The sequence below is a fragment of the Podarcis erhardii genome (assembly GCF_964252035.2).
Source record: "Podarcis erhardii genome assembly, chromosome: 4".
Classification (NCBI taxonomy): domain Eukaryota; kingdom Metazoa; phylum Chordata; class Lepidosauria; order Squamata; family Lacertidae; genus Podarcis; species Podarcis erhardii.
The window spans coordinates 62,419,330-62,442,780 of record NC_138508.1 but is presented as its reverse complement, the minus strand read 5'-3'; the positions used below and the strand labels follow the sequence as shown (position 1 = coordinate 62,442,780).

The 23,451-nt window shown below is 38.6% G+C and overlaps 1 protein-coding gene across 10 annotated transcripts in view; it reads right to left on the bottom strand.

Moving 5' to 3' along the window:
- The window catches only part of DMD (dystrophin), a 1,009,769-nt gene that overhangs the window by 559,428 nt on the left and 426,890 nt on the right, over positions 1–23,451 (bottom strand). For all 10 annotated transcript variants that reach the window (XM_081858834.1, XM_081858841.1, XM_081858836.1 and 7 more), the window contains 8 exons: positions 20,477–20,622; positions 20,096–20,308; positions 19,295–19,408; positions 6,844–6,999; positions 5,565–5,735; positions 3,761–3,943; positions 2,848–2,982; positions 1,763–1,912 (listed from right to left, as the gene is read on the bottom strand). In XM_081858834.1, the coding sequence (XP_081714960.1) occupies positions 1,763–1,912; positions 2,848–2,982; positions 3,761–3,943; positions 5,565–5,735; positions 6,844–6,999; positions 19,295–19,408; positions 20,096–20,308; positions 20,477–20,622 (1,268 nt within the window). The remainder of the gene's footprint in view (positions 1–1,762; positions 1,913–2,847; positions 2,983–3,760; positions 3,944–5,564; positions 5,736–6,843; positions 7,000–19,294; positions 19,409–20,095; positions 20,309–20,476; positions 20,623–23,451) is intronic.

Genomic DNA, 23,451 nt, shown 5'->3' with positions numbered 1-23,451 from the left:
CATGTGGATTGTTGGCTGGCAGCAGAGAGGAGAGCCTTTGGGGGTAAGAATTGTGAAGAGGGTTTATCAATGTCCTGTGTTATGCTAACTGATTATTAGGAGGGTTACGTGGAACTGAAGGGATTTGGATGTTCAAAAATAAGGGGGAAGATTAGTAAATTAAACTTGGTGCTTTGGCTCTTGGGAATTTGATGTTCTCATTTAAGTCTTCTGTGACCTGCCTGAAAATTACAAATATTTCTCTTTCCACATTCACTACCTTTGAGGTCAGCCTCCTTACATTCCAACCCCCACCCCCTGAACATAACAATTCACAGCTCAGGTTGTCAAAGAACTATTGCTTCCTGTGCAACCTGGTTGGTAAGGCAGAAAATGGGTATAAAACACTTTCTATCCCATGCTTTCTTTGCCCCCCTTTCTGCTATCCCCTTGTTTGCTCTTGCCTACCTTTACAGCAGTCCTGTGTGCAGACAATATTTCCTTGGGCAGGGGGAGGGGGCAGTCAAGGGCATTAAGCAGGCATACGGAAATGCTAGCTAAGAAAGTATTATTTTTTCTTAGTCTGTGCTGATTCTGTACTCCAAGTGTTCTTAAACTGCTGATTTATTTTATTAGACATCTTATAGTGCATTGGGATTTAGGATTCCTCTTTTGTTTTGCTTTTATTCCAAATAAATTTTGCTGCTTTCTAAAGTGAAGTTCACAAGGGTAAATAGTTTGTTTTCCATTTGTTTTCATGTTAATGTTTCATTTCTTTTGTTTTCTATTTATTGAATTTATTTCCATTTATTTAATTTTACAGACTTTTCAAGAAATATTCATCCCAACACGGCTTACAAAGCAATGTACACCTATATATATATACAGCACTATTTATACAACACAGATTGAGTCTTTAAGGCCCGTTTAAATTATATAAAGTCCTATGGGGAAGAGTTGGAATGCCCATGAGGCAGGGTGAAACACTCACCTGAAGGAGGCAGAAGTGCAAGAGGCGGAGCTCTGTCCTCCCACTGCTCCTGCTGCCAGCTGAAGGCCTTCCCTCTCACAGACAAGAGGGAGGCATTATATGATGTAGCACTGCCACTCGTCTTACCCGTCCCCAGGCAGAGAAGCAAAGCAGCTATGCATTGCGGAACGCCCCAGTGGCAGAAATGGTGGCGGGGGGGGGGCAGGATTTGGCAATTCCTGTTTCAGCACAGGTGCCAAAATGGGACCAGCCACCCCTGCCACTGGGGATACATCAAGTTTACATCTAAGCTACGCTCTACTTCCATTCTGCCCTGTCCTCATTGTGAAACGGGGCTGCCAAATTTAAAGGAACTGACCACTCCCTCTTAAACCGGAAAGTGTCTTTCTTGCCTACTCTGAGAGCTTTGGGTGTGGGTCCAGAATTGGCCTCCACAGTCACTTACAGACTCATTGTTAAAACCGTGTTTATGGAAGATAATCTTACTTGGCTATGAGTGATTGCCGAAGAAGAAGACATGTATGTAGATTTTCTAGAAAAATTGATACCAGGTAGACCCTCTTATACACATATAAAAAGACACCAAAAACATATACAGAGAGCTGCATCTGTTAATCGGTCCCTTCCAAAGCTGTCACAACTTTTGTTGGTTTCTTCTTGCGTCAACACTGTTGTCCGCATCTTTACAACACAGTATTTTATAAGACAGGTAACTTTACCTTTCAGCTCTCCTGTTAAACACAGTGTTTAAGAGAAAAGTATGGGGGAAGGAAATTATTTCTTAAAATGTACCTCTTGTTGTAGCTCTTCCCACCGAGTATTGAACTTCTCCAGTTTTTCATTGATCAGTTCATCCAGAACTCCACCATCAGTTAAGGTCTGTGCCAACTCACGAATCTGATTGCGGTTATCTTCTGGGTGTTGCATTAATGTTCCCAGAGACTGAAACATCCATAAACTGTATTACTTGTTTTTGCCATTCCCCTTACACCAAACAAAGGAGCCTTCAAAGCTCTTGTTAAAATAAAAGAAGCAATAAACCTTACATTTCCATTAAAATAGAAGAGTATTCATGAGAAAAATAAAGCTCATCAGTGCAACATTTTCTGGCACAAATTATCTGAAATGTGACTAGGCAAACATTAACAAAGGCTTAGATACCACATCAACATAATAAACAGTGTGGCTATAATGTATGCTACCTTGCTGAATTGACCATCAGCACAACCAACCAAATCAGGTAACTAGAAACTATTGAATTTGTGATGCTACTCCTTCATTTTTTAAAACAAGAATTGTCAATGTTTTTAATAACTGGAGTGATTCTGGGACCTTTGAAAAAGACTTTTTAAGGCTTTTATTAAAACCTTGGGTCTGTCAGACATCTCTGCAGCAAAACGAGGGAAATGTGATAAATGTAAGGATCTAATTGTAGAGTACAAAAACCTGCAATCCTACCCAAGATTGCTTGGAAGTAATTGCCACTGGATTTGCTTATATAGAGATGTGGATGTCTGTATAAGTTATTTGGGAGGGCATGTGAAGCTGGCTTCACAGGCACCAGACAAAGCATAAGTTTATAAAGCATTTGAATTAAACATCTTTGTTTTTGTTGAGAAGACTACATTATTCTTTTTGACAGCTCCAATTCTACTCTAAGAACGCTGTGGCCTATCTGAACCCTGTGTGCTCATATCTTCCTTTAGTACATAGCAGTGATAATAATAATTGAAAATCTAATGGAACACAATTCATGGAAAATATACATATGGGTGCATAGATCACAGCACACATTGAATAATATTACGCTTTCATTTAACATAGAAACTTTTTATTGGAAAGGTCTGCGTGTTCCTAACCAGAACGTCAGTACTTACATCTAGTGCTTCTGAGATCTCTTCTGTGCCTTCTTGAATATTTTCTGTTGCCCTGAGTTTTGATTCTACCTCATTCAACCATTTGTTTTCAACATCCAAGTATAACAATAATTCACGCCAACATGCCCATACCTCCTGATGAATGAGTTTTTAAAAAGAAATGAATTTTAATACAGAAATGCTTGAATTTTTTTAAAAAACATATTATTTGCAAACAAAAAGACATATAACTTATGCTGTTTTACCAGGACATGTGTTATTGGGTTACCTATATAAATGCCACAAAAAAGTAAATAAAATCAGGTCATTTCAAAATTCTACAGTGGTACCTCTGGATGCGAACGGGATCCGTTCCAGAACCCCGTTCGCATCCAGAAGCGAACGCAACCCGCATCTGCGCAGGTCGCGATTCGCCGCTGCTGCGCATGCGTGTGACGTCATTTCGACCATCTGCACATGCGTGGACGGCAAAACCTGGAAGTAACACGCTCCGTTACTTCCGGATCACCGCAGCGCACAACCCCAAAATACTTACCCCTAAGCTAATTCAACCCAAGGTATGACTGTATATTAAAGTAGAAAGAAAGAACAAAATAATGTTTTTTTAAAAAACTGAAGTTATGAGAATATATTTAATAATCCTAGGAAAGTGGCATAATTTTTAGGATATATTTTAATCCACTTAGTAATAAACAAAAAAAAGTAATTCAATTCTGATTAAGATAAATATGGAAACCATGCTGGTTGGGGTTGATGAGAATAGTAGTCTAAAACAGCTGGAAGGCACCAGCTTGCAGTAGGCTATATTAAAGACTTATGAGGGTAAAAATTGATTCACGACAACTGTCCATTAGCTGATATCTTTTCTGTTACACTTCGAAATGCTCTAATGTTACCAGGAGAAGGAACTGACCTCCAACGTTTTGCACTTCCCATTTAGCCTGCTGCAGAGTCGCTGGTAGTTCCTAGTTAGAACATCAAGTTCCTTTTTTAAGGCCTCATGAGCTGCAGGTGGAGCCCTTGCTATAAAATTGTTCACCGACTCTGTGAGAAGCCTCACTTTCACATCTTTCTGTGTTGCCTCTTCTTTTGCTCTCTGAAAATACATAAATGTATCCATTATGATAGCTGAAAATAAAGCAGTGAATACTGGGGTAAAAACACTGCATTATTTGAAAAGAACATAATATAATTTGCCTGATTTTCCATGCCACAAAGCAGTAGTTAAAAAGATGAGCGATCAGCTCAGTAGCCCCTCCGCTCAAATTTCACTGCTCCATATTCATGTTGTAGAGCAGACATAGGCAAACTCGGCCCTCCAGCTGCTTTGAGACTACAACTCCCATCATCCCTGACCACTGGTCCTGTTAGCTAGGGATGATGGGAGCTGTAATCCCAAAACATCTGGAGGGCTGAGTTTGCCTATGCCTGTTGTAAAGGCTCATATTTTCAAGGCAAGCATTAAGACCCCCTCCACTTCCTCTTCCTCCCCACCTATTCAAGATCTGGCATGCTCCTTTCCTCACTGTCCTCATTATTTGGTAGCGGCTACTGCTCTGGAGTTAATCAGCCCAGGGCCTGGTTGAAGAGAAATGTTTCTGCCTGGTGCCTAAAGGTATAATGAAGCTGCCAGCCAAGCCTTCCTGGGGTGAGCATCCTACAAACATGGAGCCACTGCACAAATGGCCCGTTCTTGCTTTCTCGTGTAATTGATATAGGGTGTATAGTTTTGAATTTTCATTTTGTTTTGCTGTCTTAAGTAATATACTGTAATCACATACCATGCACACTCTGTGTGCATCTTTCTGTGTCCTTACCTCAGCTACATAGCAGGCTTTCCTTGACATGGGTGCTGAATCTTTACAAGGCAACTTGTAGTGCTGCTGCAGTGACCCCGTGTAAAACTTGTAGGAAATACTGCAAAATACAGTGCTATTCCTCTTATTACAGCCACTGCTGTCCTTGCTTCTGGTTTAGAGTTAAAGAGCTGAACAAGGAAACAAGTCCCCACATTGCCAATATCTAAAATGGCACTAAATGAGGGTGCCAAACAGCTCTGGCTGTACTATTGCCAATATGCATTAATATCCATATCAGATAAAACTGAGAAAACCCGCAATATAGTCAAGGAATGAAATGAATCTATATTCAATGGGAACATTTTCCTAAGTAACATCTCTAACTTAAAGGGATAAGTTAGCATAACAGGGACTTGTCACTCGTTCTATATGTTCTGGGAAAACAAAATGAAAGCACAAATTGTTGCTGAATGCAACCTTCTTATTCCCATTTATGAGTGCCTAAAATTTCTGAATTCCATCTGGGAGAAGTTACATTCAGAGGAATAATAGCCCAAGAATTATATACCATCTGATGCAATTATCATAGAAAAGAGAATGGAAGCATATGAGAACAGGTGCAGAATTTGATGTGGGTACCCACAAACAATAAGGACATATACAAATGCAACACTAAATCTAATTAAGCATGGGGAAAGAGAACTTATAGAAATGCAATTCTTTGATGAGTCAAAAAACTTATAACAGATGCTAAATTGAAGTGAAATTACTTTAAACCACCTATTGCTTCGAATTTAATAGTTCTCAAGTGAAGCTCAAATAGCCAGCTCTTTCAAATGAACAAACAGATTGTGTGTAACAATAACTTCAAGAAGAAGATCAGATACAAATTAAACAAGTCACTTTGTATTTTGTTACCTTCAGTTCCTCAACAGCTTTCTGTAATTCATCTGGTGTTTTATATTCAAAATCTCTCTCAAGGTACTCTTCTTCTGCTTGTGTAATCCACTCATGCATCTCTGATAAATCCTTTCGAAGACTCACAGTCTTATCCAAACCACTTTTCAGAGCTGCCTTCTTAGCATAGGCCTTAAAGAAAACAACATGATTTCCTCTTGTAAACACTAGTTCAGACATTAATTGAATATTAAAGTAAATGCCTAGCATAACAAGATTCAATTTTAAGGAAGATAGATTTTAAAGAAGGGTTGAATCTAGACTTTCCCACTTGTGAATGAAGGGGCTCCTTTTGTTCACTGGGGGAATGTGGATCCAGATAAGACTACTGCTGGAGAAAAGAGGGAGGGCGAGGTAATTTTCACTAATTTTTCCTCCAGCCTCCACACCACCTCTCATTTTGTTTTTGAGGTTCCCCCAACCTCCAGTGCAGATTTGATTAATATCCCCTCTCCTCCTAACAGCATCAAATTAACAGGGTTTCTGCTCTTGGAGTCAACTCAAAATCTTGTTTCCCAAATGGCACCAATAGATGCCAAGAAGCTGCCAAGTAGGCAAAGTGTTACTGTAAGAAAAATGTGAAGAATGTATCATCTTATATGGTAAGCAATCCGAAATGAAGTTCACTCTTTCTTCTTTCTACTGAAATTTTCTCTTTCTAATTTAGTAATATAAGATCCTACAGCCTTCTGTCTTGAAAAATGACACGGTGAAAATTTCATTACGTTTGCCTTTTTTCAGTACAATTGCTTTTCTGCTCTCTATGTCTAACTTGTGGCATTTGAAGTTTGTAACAGACAGAAGCTTGTTACTGACAGATGTTATAATGTGCCGTTCCAAGCGGTTTAACTCAGAATCATAATGCTGCTTTATCGCTCCTTATTTTTTTGATAGGAATGCTACAAAATACTTTGAGTAAAGCAAAAGCCAGTGAAGATAAAACTATTTATTAGGTGTCATACCTTGCTGGATTTTATTTATCTGCTCCAGCTTATGTCAGGCTCTTTGTTTGCAATTATAATACATTATATTATTGTCAGACTTTAGCACTCAAATCTATCTTTCCTGCGTGCATTTTGACATGGTAGATAAATTTACTAAGATAGAAGGTTAATTAGTGTGAACCACAAATGTCTGGCTCCACCTCTCACATTCAGTAGTTATGCACACAGAGCAGGGGAAATTATGTCAAAGAGAAATCTGGAATTAAATTAAAAGAAGATAGCAAGAGATGGAGTACCTGTTGGCAAATATGATCCCACTGAGCATTAAGTTCTTTTAGTTCAGTTTGTATTTTCAAAGAAAACTCTGGTTCTGCTTCGTTCTTCATTTTCTTCCCAATCTCATTAACACTATTCAAACTGGGCTGGATTGTCTGGATATCATTTACTAGAGCCTAAAGGATAAAAAAAATGATACACATTGCATTACAACACTCCAAAATATATAGGCATTCAATTAAATAAATTTAAACTAAATTTAATTCTTCTTGGTAATATTCTAAACAATATTGTGACCTCTTGATCCACACATGCAGCAAGCATGTTACGGTAATCATAGTTTCCTAGGGAATTATGGTACTAGCCAAGATCTTAAATCAACTTCAAACTGCGGTCAAAATATGACTCTCCAAATTAAGCTGCTGTCTCTGTTTTCTTGATCAATTTGCAACCACTTGTCAAGACTATAAGAAATCTTGCTGTGACACAATAGGCCTTTTAAAAAATGATAGCTGCAGTCCTAATCTGGGTGGTAGGTAAGGGTATGAGGGAAATCTCCTTTTACCCACCCACATATGTAAGGACTCTAGAAATGTATAGGATGCAACTGATGAAGAGCAGAAGGTGAAGAACAGCAACTCGGGGCCTTGACAGTTTTCTTTGTTACAGAAGAAATCCCCCGGGGACTAGACTATGCAATCAGAGCGTGAGGTGACAGGTGACAAATCTGGGGACCTCAAAGAGGTACCAGACAGACAAGCCCGATAGTGGTCAGTGTGAAGGAGTCCAGAACTTGAGCAAGTATATGACAAAAGGAATACAAATATACATTGTGTATGCTCACATTTATTTAATAAATGCTGTAGCAGGACACTAGCGTAGCTAGTGGGGGGCAGGGTGTGACCACTTACTGCAGGGGCAGCACTTCCCGTGGTGCCTGCCGTGTGACTGAGCCACGCATCTCTCCTGGGAGTGATGCAGCGGTTCAGACATTTGCAGGCACTGTGCCGCCCGGAAAGGTGGCATGGGGCTCATGTCCGCCTGCCACCTGAGCCACCCTGCAGCTGAGGGGGAGGTGGCAGGTGGACTCCTGCAGGCGCTGTGCTTTTCAAAAAGACGGTGTAGGGCCCTTGCCCACCTGCCGCCTCCGCCTCAACTGGAGGGCAGCTGAGGGGGAGGCGGCGGGTGGACGCAAGCCCCACGCTGCCTTTTCGGATGGCATGGTGCCTGTAACCAAGGGGAAGACGGTGACAGGAGTGGACTCCATGCAGGCTCTGGCGCCACACAGCGCATCCTGCCCCAGCACGCCTTGCCCCCTGGGCGTCTGTACGGCTAGCTACGCCGCTGTAGGAGGGATCAATGACACAAAATATAAATTAACTTGCTAACAGAATAATCTCCCTCACAGGGAAATCCAGAATACTAGCTGAAACTGTCTTTTGACAGAAAAAGAAAAGTATTTTATCTGTCAAACTCAGCATGACACACAGTTTTATGAATGTAAAACTGAGAAACTGAACTTGAACAATTTACTTCTTGTATATTTTATTTGCCTAGAAAAACAGTATTTACTTTGGCAAAAAGAGGCGAGATTATTTTGGATGATTTGAACAGATAAACAGAAGTTTTTTTAAAAAAAAGTTGAAATATTTTGATTGCTTTCTCTTATTGTAATGGTGAAATGCTGAAGGCCTGGCAGAGCAAAATGTAACTTATTAAGGGCTTTCATCCTGCAGTTGACTTCTCTCAATTAAGGTCCCTGACAAACAGAAGGTTGCTGATAAGTTATTTGGTTAAATAACAGCACACATATAAAACTTGACATTTCTAAGGATGTGGGCAGGATTTTTTATTTTATTTTTAAGTGAATTTGTCTGGGAAAGAAGAAAAGCCAAATCAACTCATCTGTATTACAAGCTATAATAGCGAAGCCAAGGCTTGTACTTGGCTTACTGAATGTAGTTTATCTGCTGGTGACAAACCATGAGCCCAGGTTGGAACATAACAGTAAGCTAAACTATGGTTTAGTACTGGGGAGCATGGTAGCAGCAGGACAACCACGGGAGGAGTGAAGTGGCTATATTTCTTTGTTGTGAATATCTACACGCTTGCAGGTTCCTATATAGCCTTGGTTTGGCTTAACGTTACAACGTAACTAGTTCAATATTGTAAACCGCCCTGTGATCCTCAGCTGAAGATTGATATAGAAATTTAATAAGTAAACAAATAAGATAAAATTCAACACAGGGATAGAGCAAAGATAATGAAATGAATCCGGGGTAAATAAATAGAAGAAGAAGAAGAGTTTGGATTTGATATCCTGCTTTATCACTACCCTAAGGAGTCTCAAAGCGGATAACAATCTCTTTTCCCTTCCTCCCCCACAACAAACACTCTGTGAGGTGAGTGAGGCTGAGAGACTTCAGAGAAGTGTGACTGGCCCAAGGTCACCCAGCGGCTGCATGTGGAGGAGCGGGGATGCAAACCCAGTTCACCAGATTACGAGTACACCGCTCTTAACCACTACACCACACTTATACAATTATTTTGGTTACACATATTTACCCTTGGTTATATGCTACAGCTTGTGTTCTGGCATTTGTCTGAACAAGCAACATGGAAACTGTGGACAGAGACTGGAGCATGCACACAAATGCCTCTCCAACATACCCAGGTTAGCATGATTAGCATAAAGTCCTGTAGAGGATTTCTCATTGTGTTTGGTTGAATGCTCTTAGAAACTTTCCCCACCACAGGGAACCCTGATTAGACAGGGCTACCAGTCATAGGGAGTTTTCTAAGTACATTCACCAAACATGTTTAGAAATCTTCAGCAGACCTTTGGGCTAATTGTGCAAAGTTATAAATGGCAGCCTACACCCCTAGACATGTTGAGGCATGGCTTATATGCGCATCCCATCTCCATGTTCTAATAATTGTTTGTTCAGGCAAACACCAAGACACAGCTTTAGTTACAGCAGGACACAGGAATTAAAAGGCTATTCCAAAAGTTTAATGGTTGAGTTTTGAATCATCTTAGCAATGAAAGGTGAAAATTTGGTAGCAGAAAGTTGGAACAAGATGAAGGAACCAAGATGATACTGAAATTGAAAATACTCTGTATGTGTTTGAACGTGAACTACTGAGGGTTTAACATGGAAAATTCCACTCAGGAATATATTGAAGCTAGAAAGGGCTCTCTAAGCGTAAATGGATTGATAGTTAACTTAGAATGTTCTCTGCTAGCTCTCACTTGGTGCTTATGTGAGGTATTCAACTGCAAATTGCCATCGCTTTGAGCCTTTCTTTGGAAGCCACAGAGAACAAAGGAAGTGCTAATGATATCTCTTCTGAAGAGAAAAACAGCTCCAAGCTAATGGAGTCTGTGTGGAGAGTCACAGACCTGATTTTAGGTCTGTTTGGAATTATTTCAATTATGTAAGATGATGAAATCTGTGCTGGACATGTGCCTGATATTACACAATTGTTTGAATGTCATGAATTGTTTTATGTTCTGTTTTGAACCAAGTTCTGTATGTAAAGCTTCTGAATAATATTTATTTGTCTTGGCAATTTTTATTCCAAGAGGAGTCAGTTTGTAGGCATCCTATTGCTTCAAGCTGCGTAATATTAATATTGAAATAGAGACAACAGAACACACTGCAATGAAGTGAGAAAGAAAACCAGTGTGACAACCATAGAGAAAAGGCTACATTCTTGATTGTTGTAATGGATGAGGGACTTCACAGACAAGCAAGACAGAGGAATCAAAGCTTATACAAGGGCACTGAGAAAGTGGTGTCTGGCTGCCTCAGAGGTGTGGAGTCCTCATTTGTACCAAAGGCCACCACATAATCCTGATCTTCCTTTTCTTCAGAAGTATCACAGAGATTGAGGTCTGAGAGCTATTAATTGGCTTAAACAACATTATACCAAGCTTCAGAGATAAGATTATGCAGGTATAATTTAAAATACTTTAATGAAAGTTAGGAGTGCTGTGTAAAAAGTGAAAGCTTTAACAAGCTTTTAACCTTAGGGGTTAATGGTTCATAGAATGTACACAATACGCGAGAACAGTTTTCAAAGCTGATAAACTCTGTGAGAGAAATAGATATAGATTATTATAGGTTGCAAGATTCATGGTAATTGCAAACACTTCTGGGATAGTTGGAATACTTTGTAAATCCTGCAACAGAAACATCAATACTTAGTGATGTCTTAAGCCTCTACTGGGGCTCTCACAGAACTTGTAAGCTTTGTGAGAAAAACACAATTCACAGAGCTTCTTCATCTGAGGCAGTGGAGCATGTAAAATTATGAGCGAAAAAACGATTTGCAAACTACGTCTTTGGAATAGATTAGAATTTTTACAGAATATTCAAACTAGACTAGCTCAAGGAAAATTGAAACTAGTTGAGTCAAATAATTTCTGAGTTCTGTTGTGTGTCATTATATTTTCTTGCTGATTACACAATTTGTTTCTTATTGGTCTTAAGTTAGAACAAATTTGAATCAGGGAGCTTAATTAAACAAGCCAGACAGAGTCAGAGGAAAATAAAATCTAAATGTCTGTATATATAATTCACTTCAATAGAAGCATAGAGTGCCCCAGGGGAAAGGATACAATGCTCATCACACAGAATTTATGAAACTCATAAGGACTGCACAACAGAAATCACATGGCAGTACATTATATATTTACCTCCTGCCACCACCTAGTGACCAAATAGAAAACAGCACCAACTTTAATCCCAATCAAAAACTGCCCAGTATCTGAGTTGTTTTATTTACAAGCCCACACCACTTCACTCTCTTTCCCACTGGCTCACAAGTCCATACAGCAACTCTTACCCAATGAAATTAATGGCCTTGGCTAACTTAATTCTCTTAATTTCAATGGGTCTACTCTGAGTAAAAGTTGGTTGAATACAACCATAAGATCCAAGTTAGACTCAATGTGAAACTTCCATACAGTAATTGTAGCTAAAATATTAGTTAACTGATATATTCTTTCTAGAACTGATTATTGACACGATGTCTTTCCTAGTGTAGCCATTTTGAATCTACAACCTTTTCAAAAAAGTTTTTAATTTTGGCTGCCTGTCTTTTATTTTCTGCCTGCCATTTCTCTCTATTGTTGTTGATCGACTGCTGTGAGAGATGTTTTCCTAATTCGCGATTCCCAGTTAAACCCATGTTACTTTACGTCCACAGGACCAGTGTGATCAGCCTAAGGCTTGGCAGAAGGAAATACTTGACAAAGCAGCATCTCACTAAAATCAGGGGACCCTAGTTCCATAAAAAAGATGCAAGCGGTCCATTGATCCTGCTGGGCTTCAGTACCAGCAAGAATTCTACCACATCCAGGCACATCTCAGAAAGGCATGAATTCTTCACTAACTATTATGCCAGTTTTGATGCAATCAAGCTTTCAACACATTGTGATGCCTCTTGCAATGAGTGTCCATTTATGTTCAAGCCACTCATACATTGCCAGCCTTTCTTTGTAAAAAAGAAAGAAAGAAAGCCAAATTAGATGCAGCATTAGATGCAAATATACGTACATTTATATGCATATGTGGGAAAGACGTAAGTCCCATGAGGTACTATATGTCTACGCAGTGTTTCCCAACCTTGGGCCTCCAGCTGTTTTTGGACTACAACTGCCATCATCCCTAGCTAGCAAGACCAGTGGTCAGGGATGATGGGTCAAAAACAGCTGGAGGCCCAAGGTTGGGAAACGCTGGTCTACAGCATAGTTTGATAGGTACTTTTATACAGCTATATACATTGCTGTATGCATCTGCTTATGTGTCAGTTTAGGAAACTTGGGAGTGTATATGTGTGTATAATAATGCATATAATATTTGATAATTTGTATTTTTAGCAAAACTGGTAAGAAAAGAACTTGCTTCTCACCAAGGAGCGATATGGGAATTAGAAAAAAGCAAAAACCCATGCGGACAAGCTCCACATTGAGATTTTCAGAGAATTTTATTCATAGTGAGGACATTATTATTATTTATTGAATTTATATACCGCCCTATACCTGGGGGTCTGAGGGCAGTTCACATGCTCAGTTAGAGAAAACGTTCCAGGTAAAGACTGGTGAATCAGTCTATTTTTTGTCTGTGTCACTTCTGCACGTGATCAACCTTCATTCTGTTCCATCCAGTTTCTGAATTAATAATTCAAAATAAAATTTGAATATGTATATAAATAATATTTTAAAATCACTTTCATCCCAAAACTAAAAATGCATCTTAAATGTATTTTTTTAATGATTTTTTTAGCTGAGAACTGTGTTGGTACAATCAAGAAGCGTGAAAGCCAGCGAAAACTAAGTTCTGGCTCACACATTATTCCAGAAGATGCAAATCAGGCCAATTAATATTGGAATTCACAACCATCTAATTTCTCAAGTATTCTTACCCCAGGATTTTGAGAGATCATATAGCAACTGCACATCTGTGGGGGTTAATTAATTAAATGTCAACAGAGAAGAATCATAACTGACATGACATTGAAGACTCTGCTACTCTACTCTGACCACAATACTCATTATTAAAAATGGCTGTCTGTTTAATTTTTTATTTAATTAACAAAACTGATATACTGGTTCACTGTTATAAAAGCTCCAGGCAGTTTAAAAGGATAAAATATGTTTTCCTTTTTAATCTGTACATTGACCATCCTTCTATCTCAGAAGGGAGATGCTATATTAGTTGTACTCTATGTAAGCTTCTTAAAGATTATGAATATCAACCATTCTGGTATATACATTCTATTAAAATAAATGGCAGGATTTAAATAAACATTCACATTATCAGTATTAGAAAATGTTTAGAAAATAGTGAAATATTATAGTATATTTACTTTTATTTTTAGGTTTTTAGGCTTGATGTTATGTTATTAATAACTTTTTCTGCTAGGAGATAGTAAAGTGGGTGAAGAGAGAAACAAACCAGAAGCGGAAGTTGGGGGAAGCCCTGGAGGGGAGGGAGGGAGGCATATATAGTAAATGTTAAGAAATTGAGATGTATGTAATGAATGAAAAAGAAAAATGAATAACCTTTTTTAAAAAATAGATAAGAAATAAGCACAAACAGGGGAGGCTTCAGGTTCCTGGGGGCCCTTGTCCTCTCCCTTACCTCACACTCTTGTCCATAGCCATTTTAAAATAAAACAAATATTTACCAATATAACAACTCACAATTGTCAAAGAAAAACAAGCTTTTGAATTTCATTGGTTGGCTTTTTAACATTTTTTGTGAACAATATAACATAACTTGTAGGTATATGTTAATATGCAATCCGATAGTCACTTACCTGCAAGTAAGACCCATTGAAATCAATAGGGTTTATTTCTGAGTAGGCATGTCATTTGCTGGGACTGTTTACTTTTACAATGGCAAGGGTAACTTCTTTTAGATTTAATCCTTTCACTTGGATTCTCAATGGATGCACATCCACTCTTTTCCCTCCCAAGGATTCAGCTCACAAATGAATTCCAAAGAAAATTTGTGGTATCTGATGTCTGCTTTCCTAAGTGCTGTTGTTAAAAACCTGTATCTGGACCTTCTGAGCCTCAATTTTAGTGGAATTTCTCTAAAAATATCCACTTTATGACCGGCAACCACAAGATTATCTTCAAAACTTTTGAAGGATTGCATCCTTCATTTTTTTTTTTTAATGCTAATGTTAATAAGACATCTCCTGGCTGCTCTTTCCCTTTACTTTCGCGTGTCCAAATTCTATAACAGCTTTCTGAAAGTTCCTCCAGCCAATCTTCCCTTTCTCCCATCCACTCTGAGATTGTCCGTAAAACATATGTTTCCAGATTGGCCTGTGTGTCAGGTTCTGGTAGTCCCCTTAAGCGTAGTGTCCTGTCTCTTTCCTGCAATTGCAGAAGGAGGATCTGATCCTCCAGTTCTTCCTGTTTCCCTTGAACCCCTTCCACAATTCCCTTCATCCCCTTTTGGTCCTCTTTCAGTTCTCCTACCTCATCTCTAACTTTTTCCAGTTTGTCCACCGTGGATTCCAATTTGTTGACCTTGTCTCCCAACATCCCAAATTGTTCTTTCAAAACTCTCTTTGAGTTTTCAATATCCTTCTAATGTTTGATTAGATTGAGTAAAATCCTGCATTGATTGTAGCATTTATTTCCTAAATTCCAAAAGTTGCAGTGCCAGAAGGTCTGTCTGATCTTTCTCCCCTTTCTCTCCCATCTCTGCTTGCCCACTAGCCCTTCAACTGGCTGCTGCAGCTGCAACTACCCCCCTCCTTGTTGCTATTGTGCCTTCCTTGCCCGCCATGTCTTATCAGTTGGTTCCCAGTATTGTTTGAAATGTTCAAGGTCACACCTGCCAATCTAGTTCTCTCCAACCGTGAGATTTTCCCCCCTCCCAAAATCCTTGCAGTTTCACTTTCCCTCTTGTCTGCCTCCCCCTTCTGACAACAACAAATCTTACAGTCATATAGCAAAAGCAAAAACCAAAAGGAACAAAAGCAAAAACCAAAAGGAACAAAAAGCAAAAGCAAAAACCATAAGGAACAAAAAAAGAAGAAAAAAGAAAAATTAAAGAAAGGAAAAGAAACAAAAACTTCCAATAAAACAGGGGACATACAATATACAATAAAATAAAGAAGCAAAGGAAAGGGAAAAAAAGTTTAAAAATCCAGAATGCAGAAGAAGGGAGAAATGAAATTAGTTCGGCTCTAAATTTGTGTCTTTAAAAAGCTAAATGTTCTTTGACTGTACTTATCTGCTTATAATTGTCTCAGACCGTGTTGATTTAAATTTTATCTTCAATACACAATGATGAAATCTCTTTAGTGTTGTAAATTATTAAGCTGAAAATGAGGCAAGGACACTATATAGGAGATTGTCATCAGTGGGGAACAGTGCTGAAAATGCGGAGTTTGCAAATAATATAAGGGGGAAATCTTATTTCTTACATTTCACATATGGATAACATTGTTGAAACACACAAAAACATATAACCTGACATCATGTTATGGATGTAGATGTTCATGAGGCTTCCTCAACCTCGACCCTCCAGATGTTTTGAGACAACAATTCCCGTAATCCCTGACCACTGGTCCAGCTAGCTAGGAATCATGGGAGTTGTAGGCCAAAAACATCTGGAGGGCCGAGATTGAGGAAGCCTGAGATAGGTGCTGCATTATTATGGCCAGTGGTCACTGGGGAAAATGGCTTATACAGACTTTTAACAACCCATACATGTCATCTACCCTATTTTTATTTTATTGCAAACTATATTTTCTACATCGTTCAAATGGAAATGGCCATTAGTAATGTCTTTCTTACAGAAGCCTATTACAGGGCCAGGATTATAAGCAGGTGATGTTAAAAAGCAGCCCCAGTTCTGCAACAGTTGCCTTGTCTGTATAAACAGTCTTTTTTCTATATGAAAAATGATTTGGTGTCCATGGCAATATGTCTTCTACAACCTTTTATCATGTGAATGAAGGTATGGTAGCAACATACTGGCATAATAAAAAGGATTGCCAAGGAATCAAATTTATTTGATTTTCATCTCTCTGACTTATTTCATGTAGATATGTTTCATTTGTCAAGCTGTTTTTCCATTTGTTGCTCATATTTGAGTATTATGTATTTTTGGCTCCTTTTCTTTGTTTTTACACAACTAAGGCACTTTTTCATTGAAAGCTACTCATTATCAACCATCAACATGGCCAACAATTGTATTGCGCAGGCTGTCAAACCAACAGTATAAATAGAACAAACAGTATTATTTTAATTCCCTTAATATGGTACCAATGACATCTCCATTTTAATGTCTGTATAATTAGAAGAAACTGTACTGACAGATGAATGGGGAGTTCTGTTTGATACCAGGTATGTTACCTCAGTAAAGACATCATGATCAATTACTAACCATATCAGATAGCAGGATTTTTTTGTGGGGTGGGGTGGGGGGGTGAGGTGTAATAGAAAGACATCTCCTCAGCCTCTATGAACAGTTTTATCCATAAGCGAAATCTAAAAAAAATAATAATCCTCTTACAGGTTTTGTACTCCCTGTTCTGCATCTTTTCAGTGATTTACCCAGAAGTTATTACAGTACATTATTTATAGTTTCTAATTAATGTGATACCTCTTGGGCCCAGCCAAACTGGAGAAAAGTTGTGAAACAACTGTTTTGAGGTTTTTTTTGGTTTTTTTTAAACATAATTAGGTTTGAGGATTTATTTTGGTAAATACTATTATAATTCTCTCTTTTTAAAAAAGTTTTTATTTCATTACTGATGGCAAGGGCAGCTAATAATTTTAGTGGGGTGATAAACCATTTTTAAAAAGGCTACCTCTCATTTCATCATTGCAGCTAGTAATGACCATCCAATTTTTAGGCCCTCTGTCCCTAGACTAAACATGGAATTTAAAATCTCTATTAACTCTACATTATTCTTACATTTAAGAAACAACAGGTTATTGTAATGGACTCTTGTACATATGAACAGCTCGCTGTGTGGAACCATCCACTACAGGAATTCAAAGCAATCTTTGTTAACTGTACCAGCATGCAAGCAAAGACAGCAATTGGATAATTACAACAACTTCACCTTGCTTGTGGGATTGTCAGTTACACTGGGTTCCTTTACATGTCTTTTGATTGACATTTGTCATAAAATATTCTGTTCTGTATGCTAACATGAAGTTTCATGAGACAAATAACTCCTACATAAATTTTTTACTTGTTCTTCTTACAAAGTTATTGGCACTTTTAACATTTGAAGGAGAATAATGACAGAATTACTAAATGTTTTGTACTATTTCCCCTTAGCAAAATGATAGCTAGAAAATTTAACAGTTGGTATACACATTTTGCTATTTCTCATTAGATAGTTATTCCATTATCAATATTATGTACAAAATGAAAACAGCTTCAAAGAAAAATCAAGATGCTAGAGGTCATCATAATAGTAAAACAAATGTTTTATGAGGGTATATTTCTGGTATTTTCATGCTTTGTTGTTTTAATGAAAATCACAGCAGCCCAGGAAGCCAGTTGGTTAAAAAAACACTTTAACTTTCAACTGTTTTATAGATGTCACTTAACTTTAATCCTGCCTGAACTAGAGTCATTATATAAAACAACATAATGCAACAGAAGGACAGTTAGAATAAATATTTGGGAAATAGCTCATCTAATTTTAAAAAGGAAGCAGACCTTGTTCTCATACAATGCTAAATCAAATTATGGCTTACTGTAAACAAGTATGCTGGTTCACAGAGAGAAAACTTCCCCTCTTGACGCTCCTATGCTACGCAATGGTTTGCCTTAAGTGTTATGTGCAAACTCAGGCTTGTGGTTTCATAGAATCATAGAATCATAGAGTTGAAAGGGACCCAAGGATCATCTAGTCCAACCTTCTGCAATGTAGGAATCTCAGCTAAAGCATCACCCAAGCAAGTCACAAGCGGTAAGCCAAGAATCGGCTACAGCTCATGGTTTGTTTGACGTGAGATAAAGCATGAATCAGGTGCAGATGCAACACTGTGCCAAATATTGATACTTTTTAGTTTAGGGGGAAAAGGAACATGGTAAGGCATGAAAAAAGCAGACAGTGATTTTTTTATTTCCTTCTCTCTCATAATGCTAGAGTTTGGGATGAAACAATAAAACTGAATGTTGGAAGATTCAGTACAGACAAAAGGAAATAGTTCTTCACACAGCAGACAGTTAAACTAGGTTATACGGTACAAGGTGTAGTGATGGCCAACAATTTAGATGGCTTTAAAAGGCTTTAGACCAGGAGTCAGCAACCTTTTCCAGCCGTGGGCCGGTCCACTGTCCCTCAGAGCATGTGGTGGGCCAGACTATAATTTTGGGGGGGAAATGAACGAATTCCTATGCCCCTATGCCCCTAAATAACTCAGAGGTGCATTTTAAATAAAAGCACACCTTCTACTCATGTAAAAACACCAGGCAGGCCCCGCAAATAACCCAGAGATGCATTTTAAATAAAAGGACACATTCTACTCATGTAAAAACACACTGATTCCCAGACCGTCCATGGGCCGGATTTAGAAGGCGATTGGGCTGCATCCGGCTCACGGGCCTTAGGTTGCCTACCCCTGCTTTAGACAAACTGGAGGATAAGGATATCACTATCTACAATGGCTGTGCACTACCTTCAGTATCAAAAGTATCATGTCTCTGGACATCAGTTTTTGGAAAACACAAGAGGAGGGAGTTCTGTTGTACCTATGTCTTGCCTATGGGCTCTCAATAGGCAGCTGGTTGGCCATTGAGAGAACAGGATGCTGCAGGCGTTTAGGAGTATGTTCTGACACCCACACAAACCATCTCCTAAAGCAGAATGACGATAATTGCATTTGTAGGAAGGCTATACATACAGATGATACTTTGCATTTGCTATGATCTACTTCGTACATCAAATGTACACAAAGTCATGACTTACTGTACACTGTTCTAGCTGTTTCTCAAGTGCTTCTGAATCACCAAGTGCAGGCCACTCTTCTTTTAGAAAAACATCCACTTCAGCCATCCATTTCTTCAGGGTTTTAGAGTCATTCTGTTTTTCAACAAGCAATGCATTTTATTATATGAAGCATTTGTTAGTGATAAAATACAACTGGACGTGTCTTCATGGATAAACATCAAGAATATCTTTGAGATTGCTAATGTATCTGAATTACTTAAAAATGTAAACAAATATTTCATTTGTTTTTCCTAATTTGGTCTAATTACTACCCTTATTGATCATCATACCAGGAAATAGCAGTTCTCCCAGATTTTGTTTTCTAAATCATTTGAAATATATAGCAAAATAATTGTATATATTGAGAGTAGCCATCACTAGTATTTGTGCAGATATGCATAGATTCTTTATAGTATGTATGTGTTAGATCAGAGGCAGGCACGGGGGCGGGGGAGACGTTCTTTCATCCCACCAAAATATATTTCCTGTTCATTTTCTTCTGATTTTGCACTGCTTTTTAAAAGTGTTTTTCTCCCACCACCATACACACTTTCTGTGTAGTTTCAGAACAACTGGATGTCATACTTTTTATGTCAATGGGTCTCCTCTGAATAGCACTAATATTCAATACAACCCTGCCTATATTCCAAGTCCCATTTCTTGGATTAGGCCCCTATAAGGGAAGATTGCTTTTACTCCATATATGACACTAGGTGAAATGTCACATAGCTGACATCACATGAATAATAAATAAAGGAAGTAAAGAAAATTCCAGCTAACCTGGAACTGTTGTAGCTTCGTGATCAGTTCCTCAAGTTTTTGGCAGTTCTCTGTCAACTGAGTTGATAGCTTCTTCCAACGGCCATGGATCCCTTCAATTTCTGATTGATATTTCTGACTGACCTCTGCAGGAGCTTTTTTAGACATCTCTTCTACAGTTGTGCTTAAATAGTTGAGTCCATTCTGTTGCTCTTGCAGGGAACTTTGCAAAGCCTTTAATAAAAATAATAATAGTGCATTGGCTTATATTAAATTCAGTCTAAGAATAAACCATAATGTCTAACATTATGAAATCTGTCAGTATGCTTATGGTTATTTTTAAATATATAAACAGCAAGTGTTTGTCAATTAAAACAAACTCACCATGTTTTCTGTGCTTACCTTTAGCTCCCTAAGCCTTTGTTCCATGATTTCTAATTCAGTGACTGTAACCTGAGGTATGGAGAGTTTGGCTTCAGACTGATGAATCCACAAGAGAATAGTGTTCATAGTTTCCTTATACTGCATGGGTGGCAAACTATCGAAAGCTGCATTGGAAGGGGAGAAATGTACATTGCTTTATTCCATGTAATTCAGTTTTGTGCAACTGTAACCATTACACAACAAAAACAAATCAACGCACCTCTTTTCAGATCACAACACAACAAAAGCAGACAAGTTGCAACTGTAGCCCTCCCAAAAAAAGAAGCAAAGCAAGGTTCTGCCAGGATTCACCCTCATCTGGCCAATCTCCCTCAGCTATAGTGGTTCTCAGAGTAGCCCAGGCCAAAATCTGGTCAAATACTGCACCTCCCAGCTCCCAGTGTTCTGCACTGTTTATCTGGGCTCAACTGAGGATGCTGGTTCTTACTGGAGTATGCATCAGCTGATGGGGGGAGAATGCTAAAAACAAGGAAAAATTGGAGTGATTCAAGGGTCTTTCTTTACCTTCTGAGTCAAATTGTGTGGTCAATAACCTAATCCCTGCCAAATCAGATCAGGTCAGCCAAAATGCCTTGCGTTGCTCTGTTACTCTGCTGTTTTTGTGATTTTCTACTTTTTCCTACATCTCTCTGTTTCCAGGAGCTTTTAAAGAAATGATTCTCCCTGCAGAGCACCGAAGAGCTCTGGATTGTTGTTGCTGTTCTTGTTTGTTGTTGTTGAAGTACAGCCGTAGAAGGTTTTTTAAAAATAAAAAACCCCTAAATTGTTCTGCTTTAACAACAACAAATCAGATCTCCTCTAAACTCCACATCAAGTTTTCAATACAAACTTACATTGTAAGGCCTGTTGGAGGAAACAAACAAGCACCAGGAAGAAAAGGTCAGTGTAAACTTCAAAGTATACAAGCACTCATTCACTTCTTAACTATTTTAAGATAAGAAAGAGCAAGAGACAAAACCCTGCTACCTCCCCCCCTCCCAATAAGGGATTGTGAATTAAAATGGATTTCTTTTACTTCCTCACAAAAAGCACCTGGACCTATTTGTCTGCACATTGACCGGCTTAATCCACTCCAGAGGGGCTCCTGTGCCTATAAGTTTTATCCACTTTAGCCCCTAGGGAAAACCTTATAGCCATTTTTATATTGCCATTTATAGCAAATGGGAAAACATGGAGCTTTATTTTATACAGAACAGCTTGGATCCTGAATTGTAGTTCTAAGTGAGGAGAGCATGGAGCATCTCAGAAACAGTTTGGTCTAAAAAGTGTTTGGTCTGTGTACTTTAAGTACCACTCTGGCTCATATGTTCTCTCCCCTGAAGTGTTTCACTCAATGATTCTTGCTCTGTTCCCCGTCCTACTGCCAGCTGAAGTGCACCATATAGCTATGAGCAGCAGGGTCTTTTGATTTGTGGCTAACACCTTTAGGAATGCAATTACCAGGGTGCCCATCTGGCCTGAGCACTGGGTGGTTAGCATCTGGCTTTATCAGGAGGCCTTTGGAATTGGCTGAATATTGGGGTGGTATCCAACCAACTTGTTTCATCAGTGCAAGGATTTCCACTTGCACAATGGAAGATTCCCTTCCTTCCCCTCTCCCCACGCACCCACTTGCACCTGCTGCAAATCTGCTCTGGAGGGTTGCAGGAAAACCCAGAACAGATTTAGGGTGCACAAGGAAGGGGTGGAGTTCCATGGCACAAGTAGAAATCCTTGTGCAAATGGAACAAGTTAGCTGGATACCTCATTAGTTTATGGTCTCTTGCTGCAGGTAATCAACATTTTCTTTTTCCTACTGTTTTATTCTATTAAGGTTTTGGTATTCTGTTTGAATTGTTTTATGATCAGCTGGTGTGCCATTTATTGCACATTTTAGGATTTCAACATCGTTCGTTATTGTGTTATTAGCTACTATTCTTTTGGAAAATAAAGCAGGGCAAAAATCTATTAAATAAATTGAAGCAAATGAAAAAATAAATAATAGATTGCTTCCCAGTGCCTTTTGATTACTTTCCTCATTGACTACTTTGGGGTTTTCAAATAAAGTTCTTGAGAGGATCTTTTCTTTTAAAAAGTCACCCAAAATTGAAGAAGGGCCAGGGCTGGATTTACTTATTCTTGGGTTACTATGATAGGACAACCTACATCTGACACAGTTTTCCTTTCGAATCAGTTCTTAAAGACACAAAGCCATCTCAAATTTGAGCTTGATGTACCATGAACATTTTGGCCCATACTCTTCTTCCACACTATAAAATAATCACTAGAATAAAAGGTCATTTTCAGGATTTGCAAACTTGAGCTTTTTGCCTTATATGAGAAAACCATTTGTGAAAATAACACAGAAAACATTATGATTATTATGGTGGAGATTCAAAACATGTTTAAGAATGAGCACATCACACATGCAGTAAAGAAATAGGCAGAAGTCAGCATTTTCATTCTCTCCCATTGCTCCTAATCACATGTCTGTGTTTACATTCCATGCTTAGAAAGTGTGAGAACAGAAGCCAGCCCTATCTCTTCCATTGTTTTGTACTTTTATACTTTTTCTCTGTCTTGGAGAAGATGTGAGAGGATGCCATGATTGCTTTGTCCTGTATATATTGCCTAATAAATATAACTTAGATGTCACACCTCATCACCTCAGCTTCCAGCTTTACTCTGCTGTTTGAGTGTGCACATATTTTCGGATATGCGTCACTGCTGCAACATTGCTGCTGTGGGACTGAAGAGTTATGAACGTCCTGGGCTTCCACAAGGAAGACACCCGGAGAGGTTTGTCTCAGTTTGGGAGCTGTGCAGTGCCCCCACCCAGGGCTTCCGAAAGCATAATGTAATCAGCATGTTGCCTCAGATTATAACATGAAAAAGTTTAATTTTAGAATCAACAGGCTGGCCCAAGAATATTTCTCATATTCTCACATCTCATG